Source organism: Leuciscus leuciscus (assembly GCF_965113295.1).
Source record: "Leuciscus leuciscus genome assembly, chromosome: 22".
NCBI classification, from domain to species: Eukaryota; Metazoa; Chordata; class Actinopteri; order Cypriniformes; family Leuciscidae; genus Leuciscus; species Leuciscus leuciscus.
This window is the reverse complement of record NC_138746.1, coordinates 7,183,462-7,210,786: the sequence shown is the minus strand read 5'-3', so window position 1 is coordinate 7,210,786 and position 27,325 is coordinate 7,183,462. Positions and strand designations below refer to the sequence as shown.

Sequence of the window (27,325 nt, the reverse complement as noted above, 5' to 3'; positions counted from 1 at the left end):
ACTGACATATTTTAAGATATGTCAGTGCAAGTTACTTTCAGTTAAAACAGCTCAGATATGCATTTTAGCCTGGAACTAGCTTAAGCCTTGTCTGTGAAACCAGGATTTGTTCTGCAGAATGCTGCCGTTTCTCTGAACGTGAAGTACCCTTCAGCCTTCATACGCAACTAAACTGACAGGATGTGCAGCTTTCATATCAATAACATCCATTTTATAGCATAAGGTATTATCTAAAATCTAATTGAAATCCCAGAAGATACAAATCAGTCAAGTGCGATTTGACAGTTTCATACACTCTTAGAAGAAATGGTAGAAATAAATAAATAAATAAATAAATAAATAAATAAATAAATAAATAAATGGTTCTGTCAGGCGCTTCATGAATAGAATATTTTAGGGGTTCATCAGTTGTGAATACATTTTTTACATTATTCAATTTTATGAATTAAACAGCTTGTAAACATACCTTATCACTAGAAAAAAATGAAATCCAGTTAAACATTAAAAGTGTTATGTAATCACTTAAGACATTTCTCCTTAGAAATTGTTGGCATAATTAAGTCAGAATCATATGTTTCTATACAGAAACTTTTCTTATAAGAGTTTAGTTAAAAAAGATATATATATTTAGCTTGAATTGTATGCATGTGGATGCAGAGTTTACATTGGAAGTAGTTCTCACCCTTTAACTCCACCCTCTAAACCCCCATAGAATATATGCACCATACCTCTTGAATGACAAAGATGATTTTAGACTTTTCATTTAATTTTCTAATGAAAGTTTTGTTCACACTTTAGTTTAGGGTCCAATTCTCACAATTGACTAACTATTAACTATGACTTTTGCTTCAATACATTCCCAATTACTGCTTTTTAATAGTCAGTAAGGCAGTTGTTAAGTTTAGGTATTGGGTAGGATTAAGGGATGCTGAATATTGTCATACATAACACAAGGCATTAATATGTGCTTTATAAGTAGCCTAATAATTAACAGCCTATCCTAGTAATATGCATGCTAATAAGCAACTAGTTATTAGTGAGAATTCGACCCTAAACTAAAGTGTTACCCTTTTTTTAATCTAATTTATGTCTCTTAACGCCAATATTTAACACACAGTAATGACAACAAAAGAATCAAGCATGCTAGTTCTGGTTCTCAATCTGATTGGTCAAGTGAGATTTGAAGAGTGCTCATTATTAGTATAACAGTTCTGGGAATTTTCACTGTTTGTATCATTCACCTGATTCATTCACAGCATTCCAGACCAGAGTATGTGTGAGGTGCGGAGCAGAAGTGGAACGGGGAATGGCTTTCCTGGAGTTGGCAGAGGAATGTGATCGCCCATGGCCATAAATGTTTTCACCATGGCTTAGATTGGGCCACAGACACAAGCTGTGCTCATATTTAGTACGACAGCACTCTTGTTATTAAGTTGTTTCTTAAATAATTTTAAAATATCTTAAATCAATCTGGGGCCCCTTGTAAATTTGATGAGGCCCTCTAGTGGGCTCCGGTCCTTTCCCTAAAGCAATTAGGCTAATTAATGAAACACTGTAGTGCACTTTTCCGTTTCTCTTTTAAATAGACATCATTTCACTTCTCATTAAAGAAAAGTATTCTTCCGACATCACTAAAACGGGTGACACGAGATCAAGAGACCCCGTCCCTCTGAGAGAGAGAAATAAATAAATAAGAAATGATCAGTCCACTGTCCTAACCCGCCTCATCCCATCTCATGCATGGCTGCCAGTGATGGTCTACTGGGTGTCAGCTTTTATTGGCACGATACAAAGCGAAGTGCCAAGCTCCGCTGCCTCGATTCCCCGAGCAGACTCGGCCTCTGGAATAAAAGCTTGCAAAATGTCTCGCACGAGCACAGAGACATAGCAATGCTGGGCTGGAAGGAGGAAGTGCAGTGGAGAGGGGAGGGACCGCGCGCAGAGTTCCAGACTGCTGCCGCGGCGCTGAGAACTTGTGCGCATGGAGCGGCGGGGGACAGCTGGAAGAGCTTCATACTGCAAACTCAAGGAATAGCAGGTAAATAACCCGCACGGGCCTTTCCAAGTGACACATGTCAAAGAGTTGATTAAAATGTACAATTTAAGTGAGGGAGAGAGAGAAGAACAGGCGTAATGGAAGTTTTTGTCCTGAACTCTGTAGCAGGTGCAAGAGCTTCATATCCTCTTGACATGGCGCAAGGCGTGTTCGGCGCGCGCGTACGCGTAATTACATTACTTTAGCGCGAGGGCTTCTTCATCAGAAGTTTGAACTATAGCTGATATGTTTGACTTTTCTTTCTCTTTTCTTTTCTTTTTCATCTTTTTTTTTCTTCCAGTTTTCCATATGGAAAAAAGTTTCCCGATGTCCCAAACGTGGAACTGAGTGGAATTTTTATCCAGTAATTTAATTGATAATAAAACTCAAATATACGAAATATATTACTTAATTGTGTGTGTTGTTAATATTTCGTTTAAATACAACTTTAAACGTTACTTTCATTATCTTACGATACGCACCTGTTGCTCACTATGAAAATTCCACACTATTTTTAGCAATGTGGAGTTTTGAGAACACATTTTTTTCTGAGAAATAAAAAAGCTGTTTTAATAACACACCCTCTTTTTATCAATAATATGTCTGAGGAAATGTCTGAAATCGAAAAGTTAGTTTTGTCCCTCCAACTAAGAATGTATTATTCAGAAAAATGTTTTTTTTGTTTGTTTTTTTCATTATGTTAGAACAGAATCTTTTCATCAATTTCACTTTCATTTTTACTCGATTTTCTTAAATCACTTAATTAAATCAAACTAGTTGAAACGGTAAAATGTGATCAGAAAGTGATCACAGCAAGTTTGCTTTTATTAAAGATAGCCTACATACTTTTTGTGAGCAGTTTTTATAACTATTATTATTTTCAGTGATAGTCAGGCGAAAATGACTTACACGAATTCTTTGGTCATTTCTATCTCCGTTGATGCATGTGTCTCTCGAGTTTCTCTTTTCTACCCTGGTTTGGTTTCGTGTCCACTCGTTAGTGCTCACGGAACGAGTCATATGTGGAGCACAAGAGAAACTATTGATCGATCGTGTAAAAATAGATCGCGCGCGAGAGACAAAAACACACTTCTCACATTATTAGAGAGAATTGATTCATCTAACTTTCTTACTGAGAAACTAATACACGCAAATGTATAGACAACGTTTATTTTACGAATATACCAATAATTAAAAACAATGATCAAATCTGTAATATAGGCCTTCATTTGTAGTGAAGAAAATAATGAAAACAATAACCGCTTTTTTTATATATTTCAGTATAGTTTTTAACTTATTGCTGCGATTAAAACAACTTTGGTCTATCTTTTAAATAAAAAAAAAGAGAATGGTTTTCACATCCGTGCTCTTAAAATAACGGTTTCACAGTTTATGTTTGTAACTTTTGCGCATCTCAAGAGCATAATGCCTCCATATATGACAGCAACTATTGCACTTTGTTTCAGGCATGTTTTAATATAAAATCTATTGTACATGTTAATGTGGCACATTCAAATGTGCGCAGAGAAAGAGAGAAATGAAATGATGAAGTGAATAAAACGAGTGTTCTCAATGGCAGTGAAGTGAAGTGTGGCCAATGTAATTGAGGCTTCTAAAGTGAGCTTCTTTTATTTCTGTGAAAGCCTCAGAATGCAGTTCCTGCATATCATCTTTGAAAGATAGCAATCACTCTATCTTACGCCCTCAAATGTGATGAAATCCTCACTGATGCAAGGCAGGCCAGTCAATGGATATCCCATTTGACAAAAGTTAGAGAAAGCTAAAGTTTATTTCTTTAACCAATACGTAATTTTTTTTTTTAGGTTATCCATACTAACTATGCAAAAGAGCCATATTTGTAATTCTGAAGGCAAGTTTATTTATATGTTTATTTTATCATAAATAAATATATATATCTAAGATAAACCTAATATTTTTATTAAGAAAAGCATGATTTTAGGAATTTTTTTAATGATGTTTGTAACAGGAGAAAAAAAGGAACATGAAGATGAAGATGCTTGCTCACGGAAAATGAATATTAAATTAAATTAGTGTCACCTGTGTGATCCAGAATATATGAAACATTCTTCAGGTGTCCACAAGGAATACTACATTTGTCTCATGTTAGAATATTCATTTGAACTGACCACAATTAAATGAATAAATTAATGAATAATAGATTGCATTAGGCCTTTTATTGTTTGTTGTCGCAGAAAAGCAGAAAGCAGCAAAAGAGTACATTTGAGTTAACATCAAAATGTTTATTTCAATGAGGCATCGGTGTTGTCACAAATTGTATCATATATAGAATGGGGAAAAAACTATTTCTGCTATGACTTAAATCTGTATTGCTCCCACTGAAATCAGGAAAAATTCCCAGAAATATTTTGCATCCTTTTATAATATTGCTGTTTTATGCAAAGGTAAAAATTCCAGCATTTACCCTCTGCAACTCTTCTTGACTCATTACACTTAGATGTCCTTTATGTAATCATCCCTGAGTGAAATGATGAAACTGCAGTTGATGCAAGTAGTTCTATAGTTAAGTCATACTCACCTTTGAATGGCTCTAAACGCTGCTTTGGCATTTTGTCTGTTTAACGGTTTTGCAGTGCCGAGTCTCCACCCATCTCTTCAACTTTTTTTCACACATAGATCTGTTTCCCTACACTTTACACTCCCTTTCTTTTAACACACACACGCACACACACACAGACACACTAATGGTGTTTTAAAACCCACAGAGCTCTTCCTGTCGCTATGATAATATGCTTGACTATGCTAATCTCCTGTCTTGACTGTGACCAGTGTCCTACACGCACACTGAGGTTTGACAACACAAGCTAAAAAAACTGCAGAAAAAAAGAGGTAGCTGAATGTGTGAATTGAGATAACATTTAGGATACTAACAATTTCATGTTTACTACCTGTATTTAAAGTCATCAGGAGAGTGCAGGGAACTGATATGATAACTAGTCCAGAGTGGCTTAAGTGGGAGAATGAAGCAAGCATTTACCTCTGGTATAAATAACCATACATGAAGCTCAACAGTGAAGAGTATTTTTACTTTTTCTTCCTCCTCTTTGTCTACAGCATCACTATTTCCCCTCTCACATCTGCTCAGAAAGGGGGCGCAGGGGAATACCATACCGCCACCCACCCCATGCACTCTACTCCTCCACTCCATGTATCTCAGTTATGAAAAAACAGTGCATCAACCTTCAAGATGATAGATGGTTAGTTTGTGGTATGAGGAATGCGTCACATATGATGCATTTTATTGCACCTAACCCAAACCCAAACCTGACCTGACAAACCTCAATCAACATCTTTTTAAAAGTTGCAGCTTTAACCACTATAGGCTACTTACGAAAAAGAAACAATAAAATAATTGCAAAACACTTTATTGAGGTGGAAGGTAAGGTTAAGGGTAGTGTCAACAGTGTGATTATACTCTAGATGTAATTACATAAATGAATACAGCGACAATTACATGTATGTATTTATATAAAAACGTGTGTAAGTGCACTGTATCAAATTATACATTTAAATGTTAGTAGTCTACATAATATTAATGACACTTAATATAAATGGGACCAATCATTTTCAAAAATCCCCCCAAAAAATACAATAAATGCAAATATATTTCTCAGGACACTTTGAATAAAAATAAATAAATAATAAAAGACATTTCCTCAGAATGAAACACTGGATTTTTTAATTTATACAAATATTCACCCATGAGTCAAACTTTTAGCTAAATTTTTTTTAATTGCAAATGCTCCACCTTAGGATGGCAACTTACACCAACATAAATGCACCATTTCTCAGGTCCTGTCAGATTTTCAGTTATAATTGAGGGTGTGTTTACACTTGGAATGTTTGGTTCGATTAAAACGAACCGTGATGTGATTGCTCTAGTGCGGTTCATTTGAATAGGCCTAAGTGTGAACGCTGCCATCCGAACCCTGGTGCGCACCAAACAAAAGGACCGAGACCGCTGAAAAGAGTCAAGGTCCGCTCCCAAACCAACTCAACACGGACCAAAAACATGTAAACGAACTAAAAACAGGATATGATATCACAAGATGCAACCCTAAAACGGACAGAATGTTCACGCATACCTGTTTTCCTCGCTATAGTCACGATGTTGCCCATCACAGTTCGGTACAGGCGTCAGAACTCGCAGCCGATCTTCTTTTGTGTGTGTGACGGAGGGATTCCTGCCGCTGTTTTGACTCCTTTACATATTTTATAAGCTCTTCGCGAGTTCTTAGTTGGTCAAAATACCATCATATGAAGGCTACGCATATACAACGAGGGCGTTCAGCCCAGCACACCGCCTTGTTTTGGATGTTCTTTAAGTTCCGTCGCGAAATATACGCCATAAAAGCCGACCAATCAGGTTGTGAACATATCCCTATGCCTTTAGGTTCGATATCTTTAGGTTCGATGTTAAAATGGCAATGTGACCGCTAAGCGGACCAGGACTGAATGTTTTTTTTTTTTTTTTTTTTTTTGTCCGGACCAAATGAACCGAACTACAAGTGTGAACACACCCTGAGTGTTGCTGGGCCACTGAAACAGGTTCTCGTCAAGTTTTTGCCTGCATTTACCCAACCCATGTTGCTTTTGATGGTTGCTTTTTGATGCCTCCTGGTAAAAATCAAAGCCAGACCACTGGCAAAGAAGCCAAATGCCTTCCTTCTATCCAGATCGGGCTGCTATCTCACAGTGGCCAATTCTGTGAAGTGTTGAAAAGATTGTTGATGTCCCATTTAGACAGTCAAAGAGGTCTGTGAAGATCCATGAGCAGCTCCTTGGTCTTCATAACAGCTGATCTGATCTGCGGTTTGCATGTAAAATGTCACAGAGTCAGTAATATGACTTACTAGTGATATTGTGCAATCAAAAATTATATTGTATATTTTTAAATATGCATTCAAATGTATTTTACAACACAACTAGAATGAGAATCAATCAATGCAGAGTGATTAAATGAATTTTAGTTCACTAATGTTACAGAATATATTCAGATGCAGATGTAGGCCTATGTTAGATGCACAGAAAAATTATTTGAGAATACAGCATTTCAGTCTTTTTAATTTATATATACACACACAAAATAAAGATTTGAATTAAAGAAAGCATTCACGGAAAACATATTTCACTTCAGCTAAATCAAATTGAATTGCGATTAGCTTGTCACGTCCACCTGCAATCCTTTACGCACCGCTGGCCTTTAACATTCTCCATTTCACACACACAGTGACACCCAGGCACTGGCCCATATGTATCTCACACCAGGCGAAACAAGCCCTCACCAGGGTTTTGGGCGTGCGAGCTGGTCGTGAGTCTTCCGAGAAGCGCAATCCCCAGGAAGACTGGGACATTGCGACAGACGGTGGGCCGCGGTTTTTCCCACTATTTGTTCCAAGTGCGTGGAGCCATCTGTCAGTAAAAACAGGAAGGCCTACGTCCCCCTTCTCCCAGGAGCTCTCTTCAGCTTGCTTGGCTATTTTCAGGAACTTCACTGCTCCCTGTGTGGTTGGCGGGGCCGGGCGCGGGGCCCTAGCGGGAGCGTCTTGAAGTGGCAGTGAGGCCGAGGCTGTTGTGCCCATCTGCTGTGGGCCCAAGTGGCCGCTACATTATTAATGGGGCCACGAGCGCTGGTGACTTCTCAGATATGCAGGCCTGGCCTGAGGAAGTGCTCACCACCGACTCCTTCTGAGGAGTCAAAATAACAAAAAACACTCCTTTTGCACCCCCCCACCACCACACACACACACACACACATTTTCTTCTCGTCCGATTCTCTCAGTGAGTTATTTCCGCCTAACCTTTCCCTTGTTTCTTTATCTGTTCAATTCTTGTCTCCAATGAACCTGCTTTTTTAATTCGGTATCGTCTTCCTTCTGTCATCTTACTCATTGCACATCTCGTCTGCGTTCTACATCTGTGTGTGTGTGTTAAAGAGAAGCGGAGAGATGCAGAAAGAGTTGGGCTGCCGGGCTCACCCATGCATGCTCAGTAAATTAGTGTGAACACGGGCGCCAATCAGCTGGCGATGCCAAACACCCGCATCCTCCATGACCCCGGGCCATCTAATTTTCTGCTTAATTTTGCGGCAGTCAGTTTGCATTTTTGGATGATTATGTGGTAGGAAATTAACAATAAATAACAAATGTGGTCTGAAAGCCTGTTCGTTTCGAGGCTCCCCACCCCATCCTCGGCCTTGTAGTCCACCAAACATATTCTCTTAGTTCACCCCGTCTGTCAGAGCGGTAATGAAAATGTCTGTAGTTCTTTGTAATGTAATGTGGAAGACAGTGGTGTGTGCGGCTGGAACGGGGCTGTTCTTGCCAGGGTGATGGAGATACACAAAGAAAGGCCATTCTCCTTTAATCACCAACCACTTCTCTTATACAGGGTTATTTTTGAGGCAGCGAGCACTGATGATACACTTTCTCTCTTACTTTTGCTCCTGTTAGAATACCTGCACAGGATGGAGACTGAGGAGGCACAGGAAATGTCCCAGATAACAGGTAAGAGCCTCTCATATGTTCAAAGCCACAGTGAGGTCTGGACGATCAAAACAATCAAGCAAAGATAACCGTATTTTGACTGTTCAACAACAGGCCATGTGTGAAGGTCTGTCACATCAGATATGTGTTAAGGCCTCAGCTCACAAAAATGTCTGACTAACTCTTAAAAATATGTCATATGATCACTCTGAACTCTTACCAGTTTAAACAAACAAAATAAAAGTTTATAACTTATTAGGGTTAGTTCCCCTCAAAATTTAAATTCTGTCATCATACTCAGCCTTGTGTCATTCCAAACATATGACTTTGTCTTCTGTGGAACAAAAAAGAAGATGAAAAATGTCTCAGTGGTCTTTTTTTTTTCTTTTTTTTGTCCGTACAATGAAAGTCAATGGGGTCCAAAATTTGTATGGACAAAAATATCTTCATTCTGTTGAAGAAAAAAAAGTCGTACAGGTTTGGAATGATGTGAACGATAACCGTCACTCATCTGAAAGCTCTGTTTTCCAGTGAAATACCAAATCAAGTACATCCAAATGGCCCTATTACTGATATACATCTATACTGACAAACAGATTCAATTTTAAATTGTACATTCAGAAAGATTTAAACTTGTGAGCTCTCGCACTTGATGGTGCGAGCCTCTGGCACATAGTTAATGCAAACACTTTTCCAGGAAAACAGATAAATGGAAAAAGGGAACACACTCTGAATGCAGTAACCGGGTCAGAATTTGTGCTCTGTCGACATTTTCATATCTAAATAAAGTAATGAAACTTACACAAGACTCATTATAGTGAGCTCCAAACTTACTGCATTAGTGAGAACATATTTTCACGAGTTTGTTTGCCCATATAATTTTTAAGCTATTGAGGTTTGGCTTGCTATTTGGCTTGCTGTCTGCAGTGGAGGGGCTCGAGGAAGCAGCTTCAACTCGAGCTTAGATATACCCCCCTCCAGGACTACTAAATTATGTTGGTGGAGTTGGGGAGGTGGAGGGAAGCCGAAACAGCTGATGCCGGAGCAAGGTGAGCTGCTGCTTATATGCTCCAGCAATTGAAACATTAGATGGGTTCACTCCTCCCAAAATAACATTTAGGAACTTCACTAATGCTTCTGAGTGTCAACAATGGGGTACCATGCAACCTTGAGCAACCACAATACAAACCTTTTTCTTTAAGGGGAAGTGTTTAAATTCTATCTACACTATAGTGTCACCAAACGGATTTCCAAAAATAATAGTTGTGTTCAACTTCGGCTGGATTTAACGGATCGGAGAGATTTGCTGCTTGTTCCTGAAGTGACGATCGTAGTTTTTGCATATATTGGAAATGGATTATCTGCAATATTTGTCAATACACATGTTTTCGTGTAGCATCAAAAACACTCGGTGAACATTCGGTGAATCTGGCCAATCGTGAAACAGCTGTTTCATCATTAGAAGCTATGCAGAATGAGCCAGCCTGCTCTCAAATTGCTGTTGTACTTTTAAGCATACGTCAAAGTAACGTGGAATCAGCACCATCTCTAGTTGGACAAAATTTCCAACGAGCACTGTTTTAAGTCAGACACTGCTCGATCTGCTCAGCGCCTCATGAAGTCGAACACACCTAATGACTGTTTTTCAAACAGGTTTCCTGAACACTCAAACCACTTGTCATTGGTCAGACAAACAGATACCCCTTCCCCCAACACCAATGCCACTGGTTGAGCCACTGGTGGGGAATCAGCCTACAAATGGCTTACTTATCCCTTATTAACCTGAAAAATGACATGCATCAATTTTAAATGAATCTCCACTAAGATAAAGTAAGCAAAAGGGATGGGCCTGAGTCTATATTGGTAACTTCTCTACTCTCTGCTCAGGAAGGGACAGCCCGACTGCTATCGAGGGGGGAGAGGACCAAGATGAGGCCATGCCTGTTCCTGAGGACTTGTCAGCCAGCACTGGCCTCCAACACAACAACCGCACAGACAAACCACTGGGTGAGTCAGACCAGCCTAAGCTGGGACACAACCACAAAACTACCTCATTTACACATGCAATGCTCAGTCTGATATAGCTCCCACTGCAGCCCACTTTTAAGGTCAACCCAAGAGAGAAAACTTTAAAAGGCAACATGAAAACGCATGAAACTAATTGTTCACATAACGGCTCTCGTTCTTCCTGCAAGATCACAAAGCGAGTGCACCAGATTGTTCGAGGGTACGCAGGGTCCGAAGCTTTCAATTTAGCTCATGATGCGCATCTTCAGCTTTTGTAATGAGATCTCTTTCTTTTTTTTCTATTGCCACACATAGAAAAGAAAAAATAAACATCAAACTGAAAAGGAAAATCTGTGTGAACTTTAAGTAACAAATGGATTATTTTCCTCATGTCATAGTTACTGGTTCCTGAAACCGTGGGACATTTAAACAGCAGATTGCTAATTTAATACACTGAAACAGTTTACTCACTGAGCCTACACATGACATGCTCAGTTGTGCCATGAACTCTTAAACCCACACTTATTAGGAAATTTGTCTCTACTGTTTTTACACTTCTGTTCTTTCTTTTGTACTTCTCTGGTTTTATTCTTGAAATTCTGTATTACGTTTCTTGTTTTTTCCTCATTTTTAAGTCCTTTTGGATAAAAGCATCTGATAAAGTGATTGAATGATTAAATGTAAATTCAAATTTTATTGACAAAACTATTAAAACAATTAGTTTTCTAAGGACAAAAACTAAAAGGTAAGTTTGGCGTCAGTAAGATTTTTTATTTTTTACGAAAAAAGTTCGAAAGTTTTTTGTAAACAGTAATTTTATGAAATATTTATATATACAATATATACAATTTAAAATAGTTGTTCTCTATTTTATTATATTTTAAAATATACTTTATTCCTGTAATGGCAAAGTTATTTCAGTTTCACATGATCCTTCAAATATGTTGATCCATTCAAATATGCTGATTTGGTGCTGATTTTTATTTATTTTATTTTTTTATTGTTGAAAAAAGTTAGAAATCTTTTGTAATAATTCAAAAGTTTTTTGTCACTTTGATCAATTTATTCTGTCCATCTTTTGTAATAATTCAAAAGTTTTTTGTTACTTTGATCAATTTATTCTGTCCTTGCTGAATAAAAATATTAATTCCTTTTTAAAAAATGGTAGCATATAAATGAAATATAAATTAAATTGTCATGTTTGAAGGATAGGTGGTCACAGAAACTGTAAGTTAGTCATTATATCAATAAATATAGTGTTGGCGGTGTAAACAGAAAGTGGGTTAACTAGAAAGAGGCGAAAATGGGTGGGAATGAATTTGGCTAACCAGAAGTTAACAGATGGCCTGTTTAATATCTTAATGTATTTTAGTTTGGAATTTTCCCCTCCAAAAGTTCCAGATTAACTTGGACTTAATGTGTGACACGCTCACTTTGAAGCTACTGAAAGTGAAAAACAGAGTGAGAGAGAGAGAGAGAGAGAGAAAGAAAAAAAAAAGATGTGAGAGGAAACTGAAATAGGATGTGCAAGAGTTTCCTAAGAAGAACTTGCCAGAACTCAGTTTCAACACTCACTCAGGGAGATAAAATGTTCAGGAGCAACACCAGATATATAGGCGCAGTATCGCAACAAATGTGAGTGTACGCTCTCTTACACACAACTCTGCACCTGCACTTTTGCCATGCTTTCACTTCAACTGCCACGAAATTCACACACTTCCACACACCCACCCGCATTCAAATGCAAGTCCAAAAGCGATGTTTTACTCTCAGCAAAATAGCACTTTCATATCTCCCTCATGTGTTACATAAATAAAAAGCACAGTCAAAGTCATATCTATAAAGTAATAAGAGACAATAGATGATGACGGAGGCTGTAGCGTGTTCTTAAATGTTGAAGACACACAACCCCTTGTTAGTCATCTGTTTGAATAGTTAGGATGACATTATGACCACTAATAAGAGTATTAAATGACATTTAACTCAACAAGATCACAAAATCCCACTTGCTTTACCACACACTATTCTCAACTTTATATTATAGAAATGTTCTTATTGAGATGTGAGTGTATTTAAAGAATGCAAAGGAAGAATAAGGCATTTAGGACAAATAGCAAAAAAATTCATGGATTGTTTGAGAGAAACAGGGAACTAAACTTCAAACGCTCTGAACTCTTGCATCAGCAAAGGTTTGCGTGAATGTATGTGTGCATGTGCGTGCATCTGTCTCTCTGCATGTTGTCCCTGAAGATATAATCAGCCAGTGAGTGAGAGGATGTGAAGACAGTATCTTCACTGTGCATCATTGCTTTTCTGATTAAGTGAGTATATGTGCAGACTGTGCAGTATACGCTGCTCAATCAGATGAGTGACTACAAGCGTCATATCAGGAAATCAAAACATATAGAGATGAATCTCATGGAGCGCTGTGTCTTTGCTTTCTACCACACTGACAGACCTACAAACTCCTCTACAGTTATGAAAACATTTGCGTATTGAAATTTAAAATCTGCGAGCAGCAAATTGAGCCAAACAACATTTTCCTCTACTAACGGAAAGTTTAGTTCAGTAGGAATATGAGAGAAGTCTCCCTTGGAAAATAGGAGTAATTGTACTGAATGTGCACTTGTGTACTTCAAATCGTAAAAGTACTCGCAGATACAATTATTTGGTTTCATTTTATTTTGATGGTCCACTTTAGACATTCAACAAACTATAAGTAAATTTGCAACCACATGTCAACTAACATTAGAGTATGAGTATCCTGTTAGGTTAGGGTTAGGTGTTATGGTTCAGGTAAGTAGAATAAGTTGACATGTAATTACATATAGTTAGTAGAATGTTTAAAGTGGACCATCAAAATAAAGTGTTACCTTTACTTTTAATAAAATAAAAGATCACTTGAGTATACTTAAAGAGAGTACACTTTTATGATTATGTTTACACATTTAAGTACACTTTTAAAAAGTGCACTTTGTAATTTGTAAAAAGTTTACTTTAAAGTGCATTTTAAATTATTATGTTTAATGTATGTTAGTCAACACATCAAAATATTATTTAAACATAATGATTTTTAAACATAATGATTTAAAATGCACTTTAAAGTAAACTTTATATATTCAAAACATGGCAAACCATTTTCAATAGAAATTATATGAAAGTATATTTTTGTATACCATAATTGCTTGTGGGTACGTGCGGCAGTGCAACTTAACCATTATTTAAAATGCAATAAAAAGATTACGTATAAAGATGTACTTAAGTGTTAATTAAGGGGGTCAAAAAGCACTTTAAAGTTTAGCTAATTGCATTTGATATCAATTTAAATTATATTAAATTTTCATTTAATTGTAGTTAAGTTTCAGAAAACATTACATCCAGTTTGCCCTTAAGTATATAAGTTCTGTAATAAATTCTTTCTTTCTTTTTTTGCAAGGGGAATTGCTGTTCACAACCTATTTTACCCCTGTAATGTGACGTATTTCCAAGTGGAACGAGATATTCAATGAGACAAATGGGCAGGAATTTGGACTGTCAAGTGTAGTTTGCTAAAACAATGCATAGCTATTTAGCTTTTAGTTAACCTTCTCAAATAGCTAGATTTCAACAGAAAAGGAAGTCGTTTTAGACAATAAATTTTTGGGGGGGATTAAAGGTGCAGTAAGCGATTTCTGAGAAACACTGTTAATATTTGAAATCAACCCAAACAAACACACTCCTCCCTTCATTGCCCCGCCCCTAAATTGCACGAACACGCAATGCAAGAGTGGATGTCTCTTTATCATAGCTGCAGCGAAGAAAAATAACGCTTCGCAAAAAATAAAGTGAACATGACGAACGAACGACAAGGAAGAACCAAAAAGAACGGACAGTAGGCCTACGCAAGAGGTTCTAAAAGCAAGAATTGGTTGTTAGTCGCCAGCAGCAAAGCAGCTCCAGACAAACAATGACACTTAAAACTGTCCTGTTACTATAGCTAACAATACAACAACAGCATATCTTGGTTCTGTGAAACAGCAAAACCAATGTTAGATAAGTATGGAGCAGAAACAACGAAACCCCGGCGTCCATTTCATGCCTTCCCGCTGAGATCTCTGCAGCGCTGGAAAGCTTCTCAAATATTATCACGGATCCTAAAGCTCTTGCCTGATCATAACCCTTCTTTGTCCAGTGATATTCCTCTGACCTTTTCTCTTTTGTATTGTCTCTCAGCCATCTCTCTTTCTACAGTCTTTCCTCTTGCTCACTCTCTCTCCTCCCCCATCATGAGTGGACACGCCCACAACTGCTGATTGGCTACAAGTGAGTTGTGGTGCTCGGTCCGATTCACTTTCAACAGCGCTTCTCAGAAATCTGCACCTTTAAAAATTACAAACTATTTAATTCCATTAAATCATGTGCACCAATAAATCATTAACTAGACCCAGAACAATCATTAAGAAAAAAACAATCCATTTTGATTTCATGTTGACTTTAAGTTATGTCTTTTTGATAGCATATGTGCTGTTTGGCTTGACTATTTAGTATTTATTAGCACTGCATGGCAAATTCCAGTGAAGTGCAGTAAGGCCTTCATGGTGCAGGGCCGATTTTATCATGTAATTCCTCTTTTTAAATGTATGAAGGTGATGGCCTGGCCTTAAACCTGCTGCCATATCAGAGGCAAACATTTCACTAGCAAGTTCCTAAAAATGTAAACGAAAGCAGGTTTTTTTTGCATGCACAAACATACTCTCACCCACCCATATGTGGAGCCGTGGTTAACGTACATGTATAGCGCTGCTGCACCGCATAAGATACATGGTTATTTTCAGCGCCTCGACTGGAGCATAAACGGAAAATTAATTGTACTAACCCATGCAGCGCTACATTCATTTATAGTTCCCTAGATGAATACATCCCTTTGCTTAAGTGCAATGTTGTGATGATTTTGTAATCGATGCTGTAGAGGCTCACAAGTTCAAACCCCAAAAATGACACTCCCTTATCACTAACATGATCCTCAAGGCACTGAACCCCAGACCACTGCACCGAGACTGAGTTTCTCTGGAAATTTAATTTAATCCCATTTAAAATTAGCCATTGATGTTTGTGAGGTTGTTCTGTTCTATGTAGAGCTCTTTTGTTTGTCCTTGTCTGTGGCTTTTGACACTTGCTTCCCAAAATGGGTAAATTAGGATGTGTGACAAACGTTATACAAAGTAAAAGCTCCTCTTCCCATCCCCAGTTTAGTCACAACTTCCCCAAAAAGATCCATGAGAGACTGTATCATGACAACAGGCCTAGTTCCCTCTGCCAAACTCAGGTCACATCACACTGGTTAAATCATCATATCATATAAGCAGAAAAGCTGTCAGTGGATCTGCGTGTGTTAGAGGAAGAAATACATCCTTTTATGGGTGCTAATGGGAGATTGCTTTCCTGTATTGACTATGTTATTAACTGCTGTAATTCATTCACACATTGACACTGAAATACATATAAACCATCCTTAAAGTAAACATCAAATGCGGTTCACAACCTGTTTTTACTTAATAGGGCATACTTCATTAGAGTAAAACAGAATATTCAAAAGGAAAAAATGTAGGGAGGGAATTGATTGGATCGTGAAAATATGAATGCAGTCTTGACTAATTAAAAAGTATGAGGGATTCATAATGTAGTCTTAGAGTTTTGATCAAAGTTTACGAAGAAAAACATGTTTTATGTGAAGTATCGTCCACCAATGAATAGTGCATATTAAGAACAGGAATGTGCAATAAAAAGGAAAACTGTTTGCTTGACTGACATCATTATGTGAAGTTATTCATTCAGGACCTTCTCTGAAATTATAGATGCATTATGATGCAGTTCTTTTGGTTTCAATTAAAGTTATCTGTCCTATTTCCACCTACAATATATTGAACAGTTTGGTATTTTGAATTCTTGACGATTATACTGGAAACTGAATCGCTTGCTGTAAAACTCAAAGCAAGTTATTTTTTTAATTGTGTTTGTGTGAACCGACAGAGAGTAACCTAAACACAGTCGGTCGTTCTGTCCGTCGGTACTCTCCAGTTCAATCATGTGCTTCAGTTGCTGATCCCTGTAGTCTGAACACACAAAAAAAAGAAAAACTGTTTCACTTGTTGTGCTTAACAATTCCCTGTCTGTGCTTCCCTTTCTGTCACTTCTCCATAACTCTTGTCCTTTTTTTCGGTTGGGCCGGCTCGGGTGCTGAAGCTTCCCCTTTTCCTTCGGATTCCCATATTTCATTATTTCTGCTTGTTCCTCTTGAGTCTGTGCAAACAGAGGCTGAGGCATGGGGAAATCAGCCTGGCACCACAGCATGTTAACCACAGGGCATTTACTCTGAACTCAAACTGCCTGAAAACCCTTGAAATGTTTACTTCATTAGGCTGAACGGGCATCTGAACAATCGTCTAGTTTAGGACTGGACATTCCATGGATAGAATATTCTGAATATTTAACAAACAGTTTTATCCTTATTTGATTGTGTGCTCTTCTTTTGCATGCTTCTGTAAGCTTGTATGTGTGTATGTGTTTACCACGGTTTGCTGGTCTGGTTTACACCGCTGAGAGTCCTCAGTTTCACAGTGCTTCCTGTGTCTCTGTTTCCTGTTTATCAGTCATTTGTTTCAAAGAAGTGTGATGGTGAATGAGATGGTGAGATGGTTTTTGAGAAGGCAGCCTGATAGAAGAACCCTCGTTTATTCATAAAGAGAAATATTATTCTTCAAATACTCGTTTTTTTTTCTTCTTTCCTTTAGGACTCAAGGAAGTTGGGAGCTTTCACCCATTATGTAAACATATGTCTTATGAACATTATCAGTTTATTTGTGATATACTGTATCATCAATTTCGAATGTTATAGGGAAGCTACTTTGAAATTGCAAAAGCTTCAAGTTACTCATAATTTCAAGGACTAAAGCTATTGTTTAGTTACAAGCTACTAACAATACAGTTCGAAAGTTTGGGGTCAGTAAGAAAAAAAATTATATGACAGATTAAATTGATCTAAACTGAGAGTAAAAACATTTGTAATGTTACAAAATATTTCTATTTGAAATAAATGCTGTTCTTTTGAACTTTATGTTCATCAGAGATCAGGGTTTTCTCAAATATATTACTGTTTTCAACAATGATAATCAGAAATGTTTCTTGAGCAGCAAATCAGCATATTAGAATGATTTCTGAAGGATCATGTGACACTGGAGACTGGAGTAATGATCATCTTTATCATCACAGGAATATATTACATTTTCAATTGTATTCAAATAGAAAACAGCTATTTTAAATTGTAATGATATTTCACAATATAACTGATTATACTGTATTTTTGATCAAATAAATCAGCCGTGGTGAGCATATATATATATATATTTCTTAAATCTTACAGATCCCAAACTTTTAATAAAAAGTAGTGTACATTAAAGCTATTTAAAGAGGACAGTTCCTGTTAATTTATTTTTTTAAGTAATTATATGACTCATCATTAGAACAATCAGACTTCATAAAGCTTCACATGAAAGAAAAAAACACATTTGCAAAAGCATGTTGGATTGTTGTCTGTTTGCTCAACTGCAAAGCTGCGTGTGCTTTTCTTTTAAGCAGCAATGTAGCAGCTGAAGATGTAAAGTTAGTAACTAGATAAGATAGTCACTACTTTTAGTTAGTTACCTCCCAATTCTGGTAATATCTACAGAAGAAAATATTCAATAAATGCAGTTAATGTTCTCCAATGTCAAGTGGATATTTCAGAAAAGTGTTTAATGCAATAAAAGTTGATGTTTTTGCACGTACACACACAAAAGCTGATAATCAGAAAATAGATAAGAAACTAGTTGCTTTGCAGGTGCACTTTTTGTTGTAGAACTTGGTAAAAGATGGCGGTGTTAGTTACCGAGTCAGAGAAAATAACCACCCAGCCTGCCACTTTACTTAACAGGCCCACTACCCTCTTTTCCAGCCTGTAATATAAAAGTTGAGGCTCGGAGTGACGAGGAAAACGGGCTGACCTGTGAGATGAATGGAGAGGCGGAGGAATGTGCAGCCGAGGACTTGCGCGTGCTCGATGGCTCGGGGGCCAAACTGAACGGCTCCCACGCAGGCCCTGACAGCAAACCGGCCGCCTACCCCACGGCCGGGGGCATCCGCCTCCCCAACGGGAAGCTGAAGTGCGATATCTGTGGGATAGTTTGCATTGGGCCCAATGTGTTGATGGTGCACAAGCGAAGTCACACTGGTAAGCACAACTGCCATCTACTCTTCCCTCCTTATACTATCACTCACAGCTGACAGGGTGCAGGGCTGGGTAGGTTGAGAGCAGGATAGAGACAGACGCTGGATGTGTTTTAAATGCAACCATCCTTTTGTTTATCAGAAGCCAGAGCAAAGCAAACTAGCTGTGTTTTAGATTTGTACTGCTTGACTTGAATGGATGCAAGTTGATGTAAATGACTAATAAAGATGGAATACTTCAATATGCTGTTTGCGATGTGTTTTTAGAACATTAGGACAGCATTTTTTGGCTAATGTCTGCATTGAAGGGATAGTTTATGCAAAGAAGAAAATTCTGTCATCATTTACTCACCCTCATGTTGTTCCAAACCTGTATGACTTTCTTTCGGACGCACTTTATATCAATTGACTTTAACTATGTCTAATTAATCATTAGATACATTGGACTTATTTAGTGCTGTCAAATCGATTAATCTTGATTAATCGCATCTAACATAACAGTTTTTGTTTATATAATATATGTGTATATGAAGAGTTCAGATGCAAAAGCCTCTAAGTGCCATCTGAAATTTTCTTCTAGAATGATCATTTTTATCAAGCTCATATATTTAAGGTCAGTAATTTCACTTAAATGCCAATGAAAATGACCTATTAATTGTCATTTAAGTGAAATTACTGAACTTAAATATACGAGCTTGATAAAAATGATCATAGAAGAAAATTTCAGATGGCACTTAGAGGCTTTTGCATTTGAACTCTTATATATATCCATTACAAACTCATATATTATATAAACAAAAACCTTTATGTTAAAGTTATGTCGATTTGACAGCAATTGTACACACATGTTTTTTTTCCATTGGGTCTATACTTAATTACATCTGTGATTAATTTCTGCAGTTACATTTATAATTATACCATTAACCCATTATTAAACCTAACCATACCACTAAACCTGTCCCTAAATTTAACCAACCTCAACTGCAGAAAAAGTGTTTTGCAATACAACACAATTACATAGTCCACAAATGCATAGTAGACAACTGATATAAAGTGGTCCTTTCTTTCTTCTGCGGGACACCAGTTTTTGGTTGCCATTGACTTATGGAAAAAATAAAATGAGACATTTCTCAAAATATCTTCTTTTATGTTCTGCAGAAGAAAGAAAGTCAGATTTGGAACGACATAAGGGTGAGTAAATGATGACAGAATTTTCATTTTCCTTTTAAAGACTCACCTGTAACCTAATTAATATGATGATGATCAATGATGAGATGTGTGTGTATGTACTCATAACAAAAATGTGACATTTTGTTCAGTTTTCTTTATGACAATCCAAGAACTAACCAAGAAGAAGCCTCTCTCAAATGACAATTATTTCAGCATTAGTTCTTTTCTCCCTTTCTCAAATTGATATTCCACTGCAATGCAGCCAAACCAGTGGGTGAGAACATTTTTCAAAAAGGCACTTAACTTCCTCACTTGACAAACTAATGAAACTCAAAATGGAAGAAAGGAACAGTTGGCTAATGTAAATTCAGAAAAGAACGTATAATAAAAGATATAATGAAGTGCTTCCTATTTAAATCAAAATATTCGCAGGAGGCACCGGGCTCCTGAAATGCCTTTTTAATGAGTTTCTTTTTCCGTCTTTTTGCTGCTTCACTGGTGACTCTTATTTTATAGGGCTTTTGAAGAGAGCGCAGTATTAATAGCGTTCTCGGAGAATGCCACAACATTCGGAGGAGCTGGATATTGGTTTATTCCAGGGGCGCTGATCAGGAAGACTGGCTCTCAAACACAAAGTGTTTCCTTCACTTTATTCAAATGAGCTCTGCATTTGCATTGTGATGGGCCGCTCTTATTTTAGAGCTGAAGAAGAGGAAAAAATGAGATTTTCAGATCAAATTGACCCAGGCAGTGGAGCATTACGAAACTGGCAGGCAGCGTCTGAAAGCCTCTTGTTCGATCAGGGCGCGAGCCAGGCAGCGCGCGCGGAGCGGAGAGCGGCGCTCACGTGCGAGATTCCGCTGGCGTGTTTGATTGAGCTTTGGCGCGAGGCGTTGCGTTGTTGAAGATGTAACAGCGCGCTGGAGCCGTGTAGGACAGTGACCCCGCATTCACTGAGTAATAGCGCTACAGCAGCGGAGCTTTGCTTTCAGAGGGACGATATAGCATCTCAGACACTCACCATTTACATGGCCATTTGTCGCTGGCATTCTATGTTTAAATCAAATACAGTTTGATAGAACTATACACGCGTTTATGTAACTGCTATACACGTTAAAGCATGTCTAAAACACGTCTTATTTTCATTTACTTTATCACACAAATAAAGAGGCCACGAAACGTTTTGTTGTTGCGATAATGCCTACTTTTAAACAACGGATTATAATTTTTTGTGGATGTATGAAGTCAAGTCACATTTCAAGTCAATTCATCTATATATCTATATAATCTACTACTAAACTATATAGGCTAGGGTATACCGCTTTATACAATACAGATTCTGTCAAAGCAGCTTCACAGTAATAAACAGGAAAATAACAGTGTTAATGTTGCAGATTTCATTATGAAACAAATTTTATTTCAGCTAGGCCTAACAAGACAGTAGTGTCATTATTCAACTCAAGTCAGTTCAGTGTTGATTCAGTTCAGTTCAATAACAGTTCCGATGCTACAAAGTTAGTGCCATTATTATAGGTTTAATTGTCTTTTAAGAGTTTCAGAGAGGTGTCCCATTAATGTTTAAAAAACAAAAATAAATTAACGTTTTATCTTCATTTCCAAAAGTACATCTGTTTTATAATTTACTACCTTGCTTGAAAAGTGTCCTTCTAGTTTAATATATTGATACTCATCGCAATGACACATACAGGAGAATATGCTGAATAAAATGTCGTTCCTTTATAGGGTTAGTTCAACCAAAAATGAAAATTATGTCACCATTTCGTTTCAAACCCGTAAGTCTTTAGTTCATGTTCTGAACACAAATGAAGATAGTTTTGATGAAATTTTAGAGCTTTCTAGCCCTCCATCGGCAGCTACGCAACTGCAACTTTGACGCTTCAAAAAGTTCATAAAGAGTTCGTAAAACGAATCCATATGAATTGAGCAGTTTACACATTTTCTGAAGAGACACGATCACTTTATTAACAGATTGAATTTAGGCTTTTATCCTCATATAAACATTCATCAACTCACATCACTTGTGGTAAATAGAAGCTCAAGCATGTTCGCTTGACATGTGAGAACCAATGAGGTTCATTCTCATGTTACGCAGCACGTTTGAGCTTCAGCAAGAACCAATGAGGTTCATTCTCATGTTACGCAGCACGATTGAGCTTCAGCAAGAACCAATGAGGTTCATTCTCATGTTACGCAGCACGTTTGAGCTTCCTCAAGAACCAATGAGGTTTGTTCTCGTGCATCAAGCACGTTCAATTAAGCTTCTGTTTATGTTCGCTGATCAATGTTTATTTGTGAATAAAAGCCTAAATTCAATCTGTTCATCATATAAAGCGATCATGTCTCTTCAGAAAATGTTGGACTAAACCGCTAAATTCATATGGATTAGTTTTACAATCTCTTTATGAACTTTTTGAAGCGTCAAAGTGGTAGTTGTGTAGCCGTCAACGGAGGGACAGAAAACTCTAATTTCATCAAAAAGATCTTCATTTGTGTTTCCGAAGATGAACGAAAGTCTTACAGGTTTGGAACGACATGAGGGGTAATTTTTGGGTGAACTATTCCTTAAATCAGCATGCAGTAGGCCTTATGTAGTAATTTTACTTATTTAGTTTTACTTAATTCCAAGAGCACATGAGTTATGCATTATCTTTCTTTCTCCTAGGGGAGAGGCCATTCCAGTGCAACCAGTGTGGTGCTTCTTTCACTCAGAAGGGTAACCTGCTCCGACACATCAAACTGCACTCTGGCGAGAAACCTTTCAAATGTCACCTGTGCAACTATGCTTGCCGCCGCAGAGACGCCCTCACCGGACACCTGCGCACGCACTCGGGTAACTCATGCTTTAGTCTGACGTGATGTAAAGAGACAGACGTGTCTTCTTCATTAACCTACAACTTTAGGCAATTCAGATGTTATTGTGTGATCCTATATTTCAGTTAAAACCACAATGACTAAATTGTATAGTGAGATTGAGCAGATTTCATGGTTTTTTTTTTTTTTACTGACAGTTGGAAAACCTCATAAGTGTGCATACTGCGGGCGCAGTTACAAGCAGCGGAGCTCGCTGGAGGAACATAAGGAGAGATGTCACAACTACCTGCAGTGCATGGGCCTTCAGAATAGCATTTATACAGGTATGTGAATGGCAGCATTCCAGCTCTCTCTCTCTCTCTCTCTCTCTAAGTGTTTTCTATTCTTAAATAGATGGAAATGTGGCTGACCCATGACAATCGCTTAAATGTGGTTTATTGTCACCATAATGAAAAGTACAACCCATGATTGCTCTAAAAGTAGAGTTTTTGAGGACGTAAACCTCTGGTTGTTCTTTATGGTGACACTGGCCAAATACTGCCATTCAGATGTTTGGAGCCATAATTGAACAATTGTATGAAATGATTCGCAGATACATATATGCCCGTAAAGTCTCAAGGCGTAAGAAAAAGTGTCACAAGAAAAAACAAACAAACATAAAAAATCATGATGTGTGCCTCAGAGATACTGGTAAATGCTTGATTCTTTATTATAGTTAGCACCATGTCAGAGGATGAGCTCAGGTTAGATACGGGCATTTGAATCTTATGCGTGGTTTCTTTGTCTTGCTTCCCATAGTGAAGGAAGAGAACAGCCAGAATGAGCAGAGGGAGGACATGCCTGCATCTGAGAGAGCCTTGGTGCTAGACAGGATAGCTAACAATGTAGCTAAGCGTAAGAGCTCTATGCCCCAGAGGTTTGTGGGTAAGAGTTGAAGTTTGCTTTCATTGTACAGTATATATCGCAGAAGTTGTTAGATCATCGTAAAAAATGCATTTATGTCTCTGACTAAAAGAAATTGCAGAGACGTACAATGATGGGCAACTCCCTCATTTCATTCTCTTTGATGAGCTGACTTTTAAAAAGCAGGAAAAAAGAAACACTATAATAGTATGCAACATGAATTTGACTGTTGCTGGGGTTTTTTAAGCTTCGATTTCATTTGCTGTTATAGCAATAGCTCATGAAGCACTATTAGAATAATGCGGTTTGTTACTAATTATTTGTAAAAATAATAATAATAAAAATACAATTTTTTAAATATATATTTTTATATATATATATCTGAGGCAGAACACTGGAAGAACACTCTGGAGAACTTCTAGGTAACCTGATGAAGGTGCCTTAAAAAATAAATAACTTTACTGGCATCTATAGTTCCATAAACAGCCTTTAACATCCATGGCACTTAATAGTGGAAAAATGTTCTTTAGATACATTTTTTTAAAAATTGGGTAACACTTTAGTTTAGGGTCCAATTCTCACTATTAACTAGTTGCTTAGCATGCATATTACTAGGAGATTGGCTGTTTATTAGTACTTATAAAGCACATATTAAAGCCTAATTCTGAATGACCATATTCTGCATCCCTTAATCTTACCCAATACCTACATTTAACAACTACTTACTAACTATTAATAAGCAGTAATTAGAAGTTTATTGAGGCAAAAGTCATAGTTAATAGTTAGTTAATAGTGAGAACTGGACTCTAATCTGAAGTGTGACCATAAAAGGTTCTTCACACTAAGGCCCTGTTTACACCTGGGATTAAGATGCGTTTTGGTTGATGGGATCACAAGTGGACGACGCTAAATACAGGTGTAAACGGGGTCTAAAACGTTTTGAGCTTGTCCACTTTCAACCACTTCCAGAGGTAGTTCAAAACGCATTTGACCGGATTGCTTTCATAGTGTAAACGCTCATGTGGTCGAATGTGTTCAAACAGCCACAAAAGACTGTCCACTCTCCACCTTCTGACCTAATGTGTAGACATTATAGGAAGCGTGCTAGTCAGACGGGATTTAAAACGTTTAAAAATGGTTCTTTTAAGAACTATTCACTAAAAGGTTCTTTCAGGAACCCAAAATGGGTCTTCTAAGGCATTGTTGCAGAAACCCCCTTTCGGAAATTGTATTTTTTAAGAGAACACTGCTAAATATATTTTTAAGTACATGCACCCTTAAAAATAAAGGTTCATTATTGGCATCAATGATTTCATTAAAAACCTTTAACATCCATGAAATCTTTCCATTGCAGGTTCTTGTTGTGAAAAATGTTCTTCAGATTATTAAAATGTTGTTTGCACTTAGAAACTCAAAGTTATTTGAGGAACCTAAAATGGATCTTCAATGGCATTGTTGCGGAAATCTCTTTTTGGAGCCTTTAATTTTAAGACTGTGTCTCAAATAGTTTATGAACCATTATGATGGGGTTTTTTTTAGCTCCATTTGGTTCCTCTGAGCACTGTTCATTTTGAAAGGTACCTAGAAGTTCTCCAAAGTGTCTTTCATTTCCACAGTAATAATAGTTAATAGTGTAAAGACAAGTAAAATGTCAGAATTTGTGCCTACCAATAATGGTGCAAAAAGACCGGTCCGTTGATGCAAATAAATAAATCAGCTTTTATATTCCATTGCTCAGAACAGAGTTAAAACCTTTACTCGTTTGTCTTTCTCCAACAGGAGAGAATCGTTTGTCGGAGCTGTCGTTCGAGGGCGGCTCGGGTGAGCTCATGCAGCCTCATGTGATCGATCAAGCCATCAACAGTGCGATTAGTTATCTGGGAGCGGAGTCCTTGCGGCCTCTGGTTCAGACCTCCCCTGGCTCCTCTGACATGGTGGTCAGCCCTATTTACAACCTCCACAAGACACAATCAGCTGAAGGCAACGGCGTGTCTGCTAAAGACAGCGCCGCGGAGCACCTCCTTCTGCTGTCCAAGTCCAAATCAGCCTCGGTCGAGAAGGACGGCTCCCCCAGCCCCAGCGGCCAGGACTCCACTGACACCGAGAGCAACGAGGAGCGGGCGGCCGGGGGAGGCGGGGGAGCGGCCGCAGGGGGTCTCATCTACCTGACCAATCACATGGCTCCAAGTATGCGTAACGGAGGTCTGCCCGTGGTGAAAGAAGAGCAGCAGAGGCATTTCGAGGCCTTGCGGGCAGCAGGTATGGAGCTGAGTATGGCGACTTCGGAGGGGTTTAAGGTTCTGAGTGGAGAGGGAGAAGAATTGAGGGCATATCGCTGCATCCATTGCAGAGTTTTGTTCCTGGACCACGTCATGTACACCATCCACATGGGTTGCCATGGCTTCCGAGACCCCTTCGAGTGCAACCTGTGTGGTTACCGCAGTCAGGACCGCTACGAGTTCTCATCGCACATCACGCGCGGAGAGCACCGCTTCTGAGTTAACACACAAGAGACGTTCCACATACACTTGACTACACGTTCACATGAGCATACTACCTACACACACACCTACACACACACACACACCTACACACACACACACACACACACACACCTACACACAAAAAAAAAATTCTACATTTCAGAATTTTTTAGACACTGTCCAAACACTGGATTTTAAAAAAAAAGTTTCATGTAACATTGATTTGGACATATGTACATACAGTTAGCCTATATATTTCACTGTCTTGTCTATTTTTCTACAATGGTGTGATTTGTATGTAAACCTGTGAGTACAAAAAATAGAAAGAACTGTAACTGAAAATAGAAATTAAGTGTTAAAAAAAAGAGCATTTATAAATCATCCCAAATAAAATTTACGTTTTTAACTGCCCTAAAGTTACTTAGACAAAGAATAATACTACTAATAAAATAATGCATACAATTGTGATACATTTAAAATATTATTTGCAATAGAAGTGATGTACATTCACCTTCTGTATCTCTCACTTCCCTGTGTTCCAACTGTTATGAAAACACTGCATTTTTTTCATTTAATTTTAAATATATTCTATTTTTTATATTAAGCAGTCTGAACAAGTTCATATCATTTTATAATTTATTACAATGAAACTGTTTCACAATTTTTTCATTTTATGTAAGATGACCCCCCTATTGAAATGTTCCCCTGTATATTGAACCAAATGGCAGTATGTATTGAACTTGTTTTATTTCACAGCTGATTTCTGCTTGTTTTATATTCTATTTAAAACTTTGGCAGTATTTTACTCATACATATTTACATCGACATACTAGAATATATATGCTTGCAAAAAAATTAATAAAAATATTTTACATTTGTTTGTCCTCTGATAATGTGTCATGTTTTGTAAAGCAAATTTTGTTTAAAGGGATAGTTCACCCAAAAATGAAAATTCTGTCATCATTTACTTATCAACAACTCAAGTTGTTTGAAACCTGTTTCTTTCTTCTGCGGAACACAAAAGAAGATATTTTGAAGAATGTTGGTAATTGTTGGACCCCATTGACTTCCACAGTATGGGAAAAAAATACTATTGAAGTCCATGGGTCCATCAACTGTTTGGTTACCGA

General features: G+C 37.7%; 2 protein-coding genes across 10 annotated transcripts in view; one reads left to right on the top strand and one right to left on the bottom strand.

Annotated features, from left to right (window-relative positions):
* klc1a (kinesin light chain 1a) overlaps positions 1–27,325 on the bottom strand; it is a 137,303-nt gene that overhangs the window by 49,014 nt on the left and 60,964 nt on the right. The gene's annotated exons all lie outside the window — the stretch shown is intronic.
* Positions 957–27,072, top strand: ikzf1 (IKAROS family zinc finger 1 (Ikaros)). 9 transcript variants are annotated; one of them, XM_082153993.1, is made up of 9 exons: positions 980–2,038; positions 8,527–8,580; positions 10,447–10,566; positions 18,515–18,811; positions 19,966–19,998; positions 22,661–22,828; positions 23,007–23,132; positions 23,608–23,733; positions 25,492–27,072. In XM_082153993.1, the coding sequence occupies exons 1-9, from the start codon at positions 1,741–1,743 to the stop codon at positions 26,208–26,210; spliced, it is 1,941 nt and encodes a 646-aa protein (XP_082010119.1). In that variant the 5' UTR covers positions 980–1,740; the 3' UTR covers positions 26,211–27,072. The 9 variants fall into 9 exon arrangements, with proteins under 9 accessions (XP_082010123.1, XP_082010119.1, XP_082010124.1 ...); XM_082153994.1 differs by having other exon boundaries at positions 998–2,038; positions 18,536–18,811; XM_082154000.1 differs by lacking the exon at positions 980–2,038 and adding an exon at positions 9,487–9,608 and having other exon boundaries at positions 8,566–8,580.

Bases quoted from the DNA above. Each gene is read 5' to 3' on its own strand.
- ikzf1 (XM_082153993.1), top strand. From the start codon at position 1,741: ATGGCTGCCAGTGATGGTCTACTGGGTGTCAGCTTTTATTGGCACGAT. The intron at 23,133-23,607 runs GTATGTGAATGG...TGCTTCCCATAG, and splicing joins TCAGAATAGCATTTATACAG to TGAAGGAAGAGAACAGCCAG. The intron at 23,734-25,491 runs GTAAGAGTTGAA...TTTCTCCAACAG, and splicing joins TATGCCCCAGAGGTTTGTGG to GAGAGAATCGTTTGTCGGAG.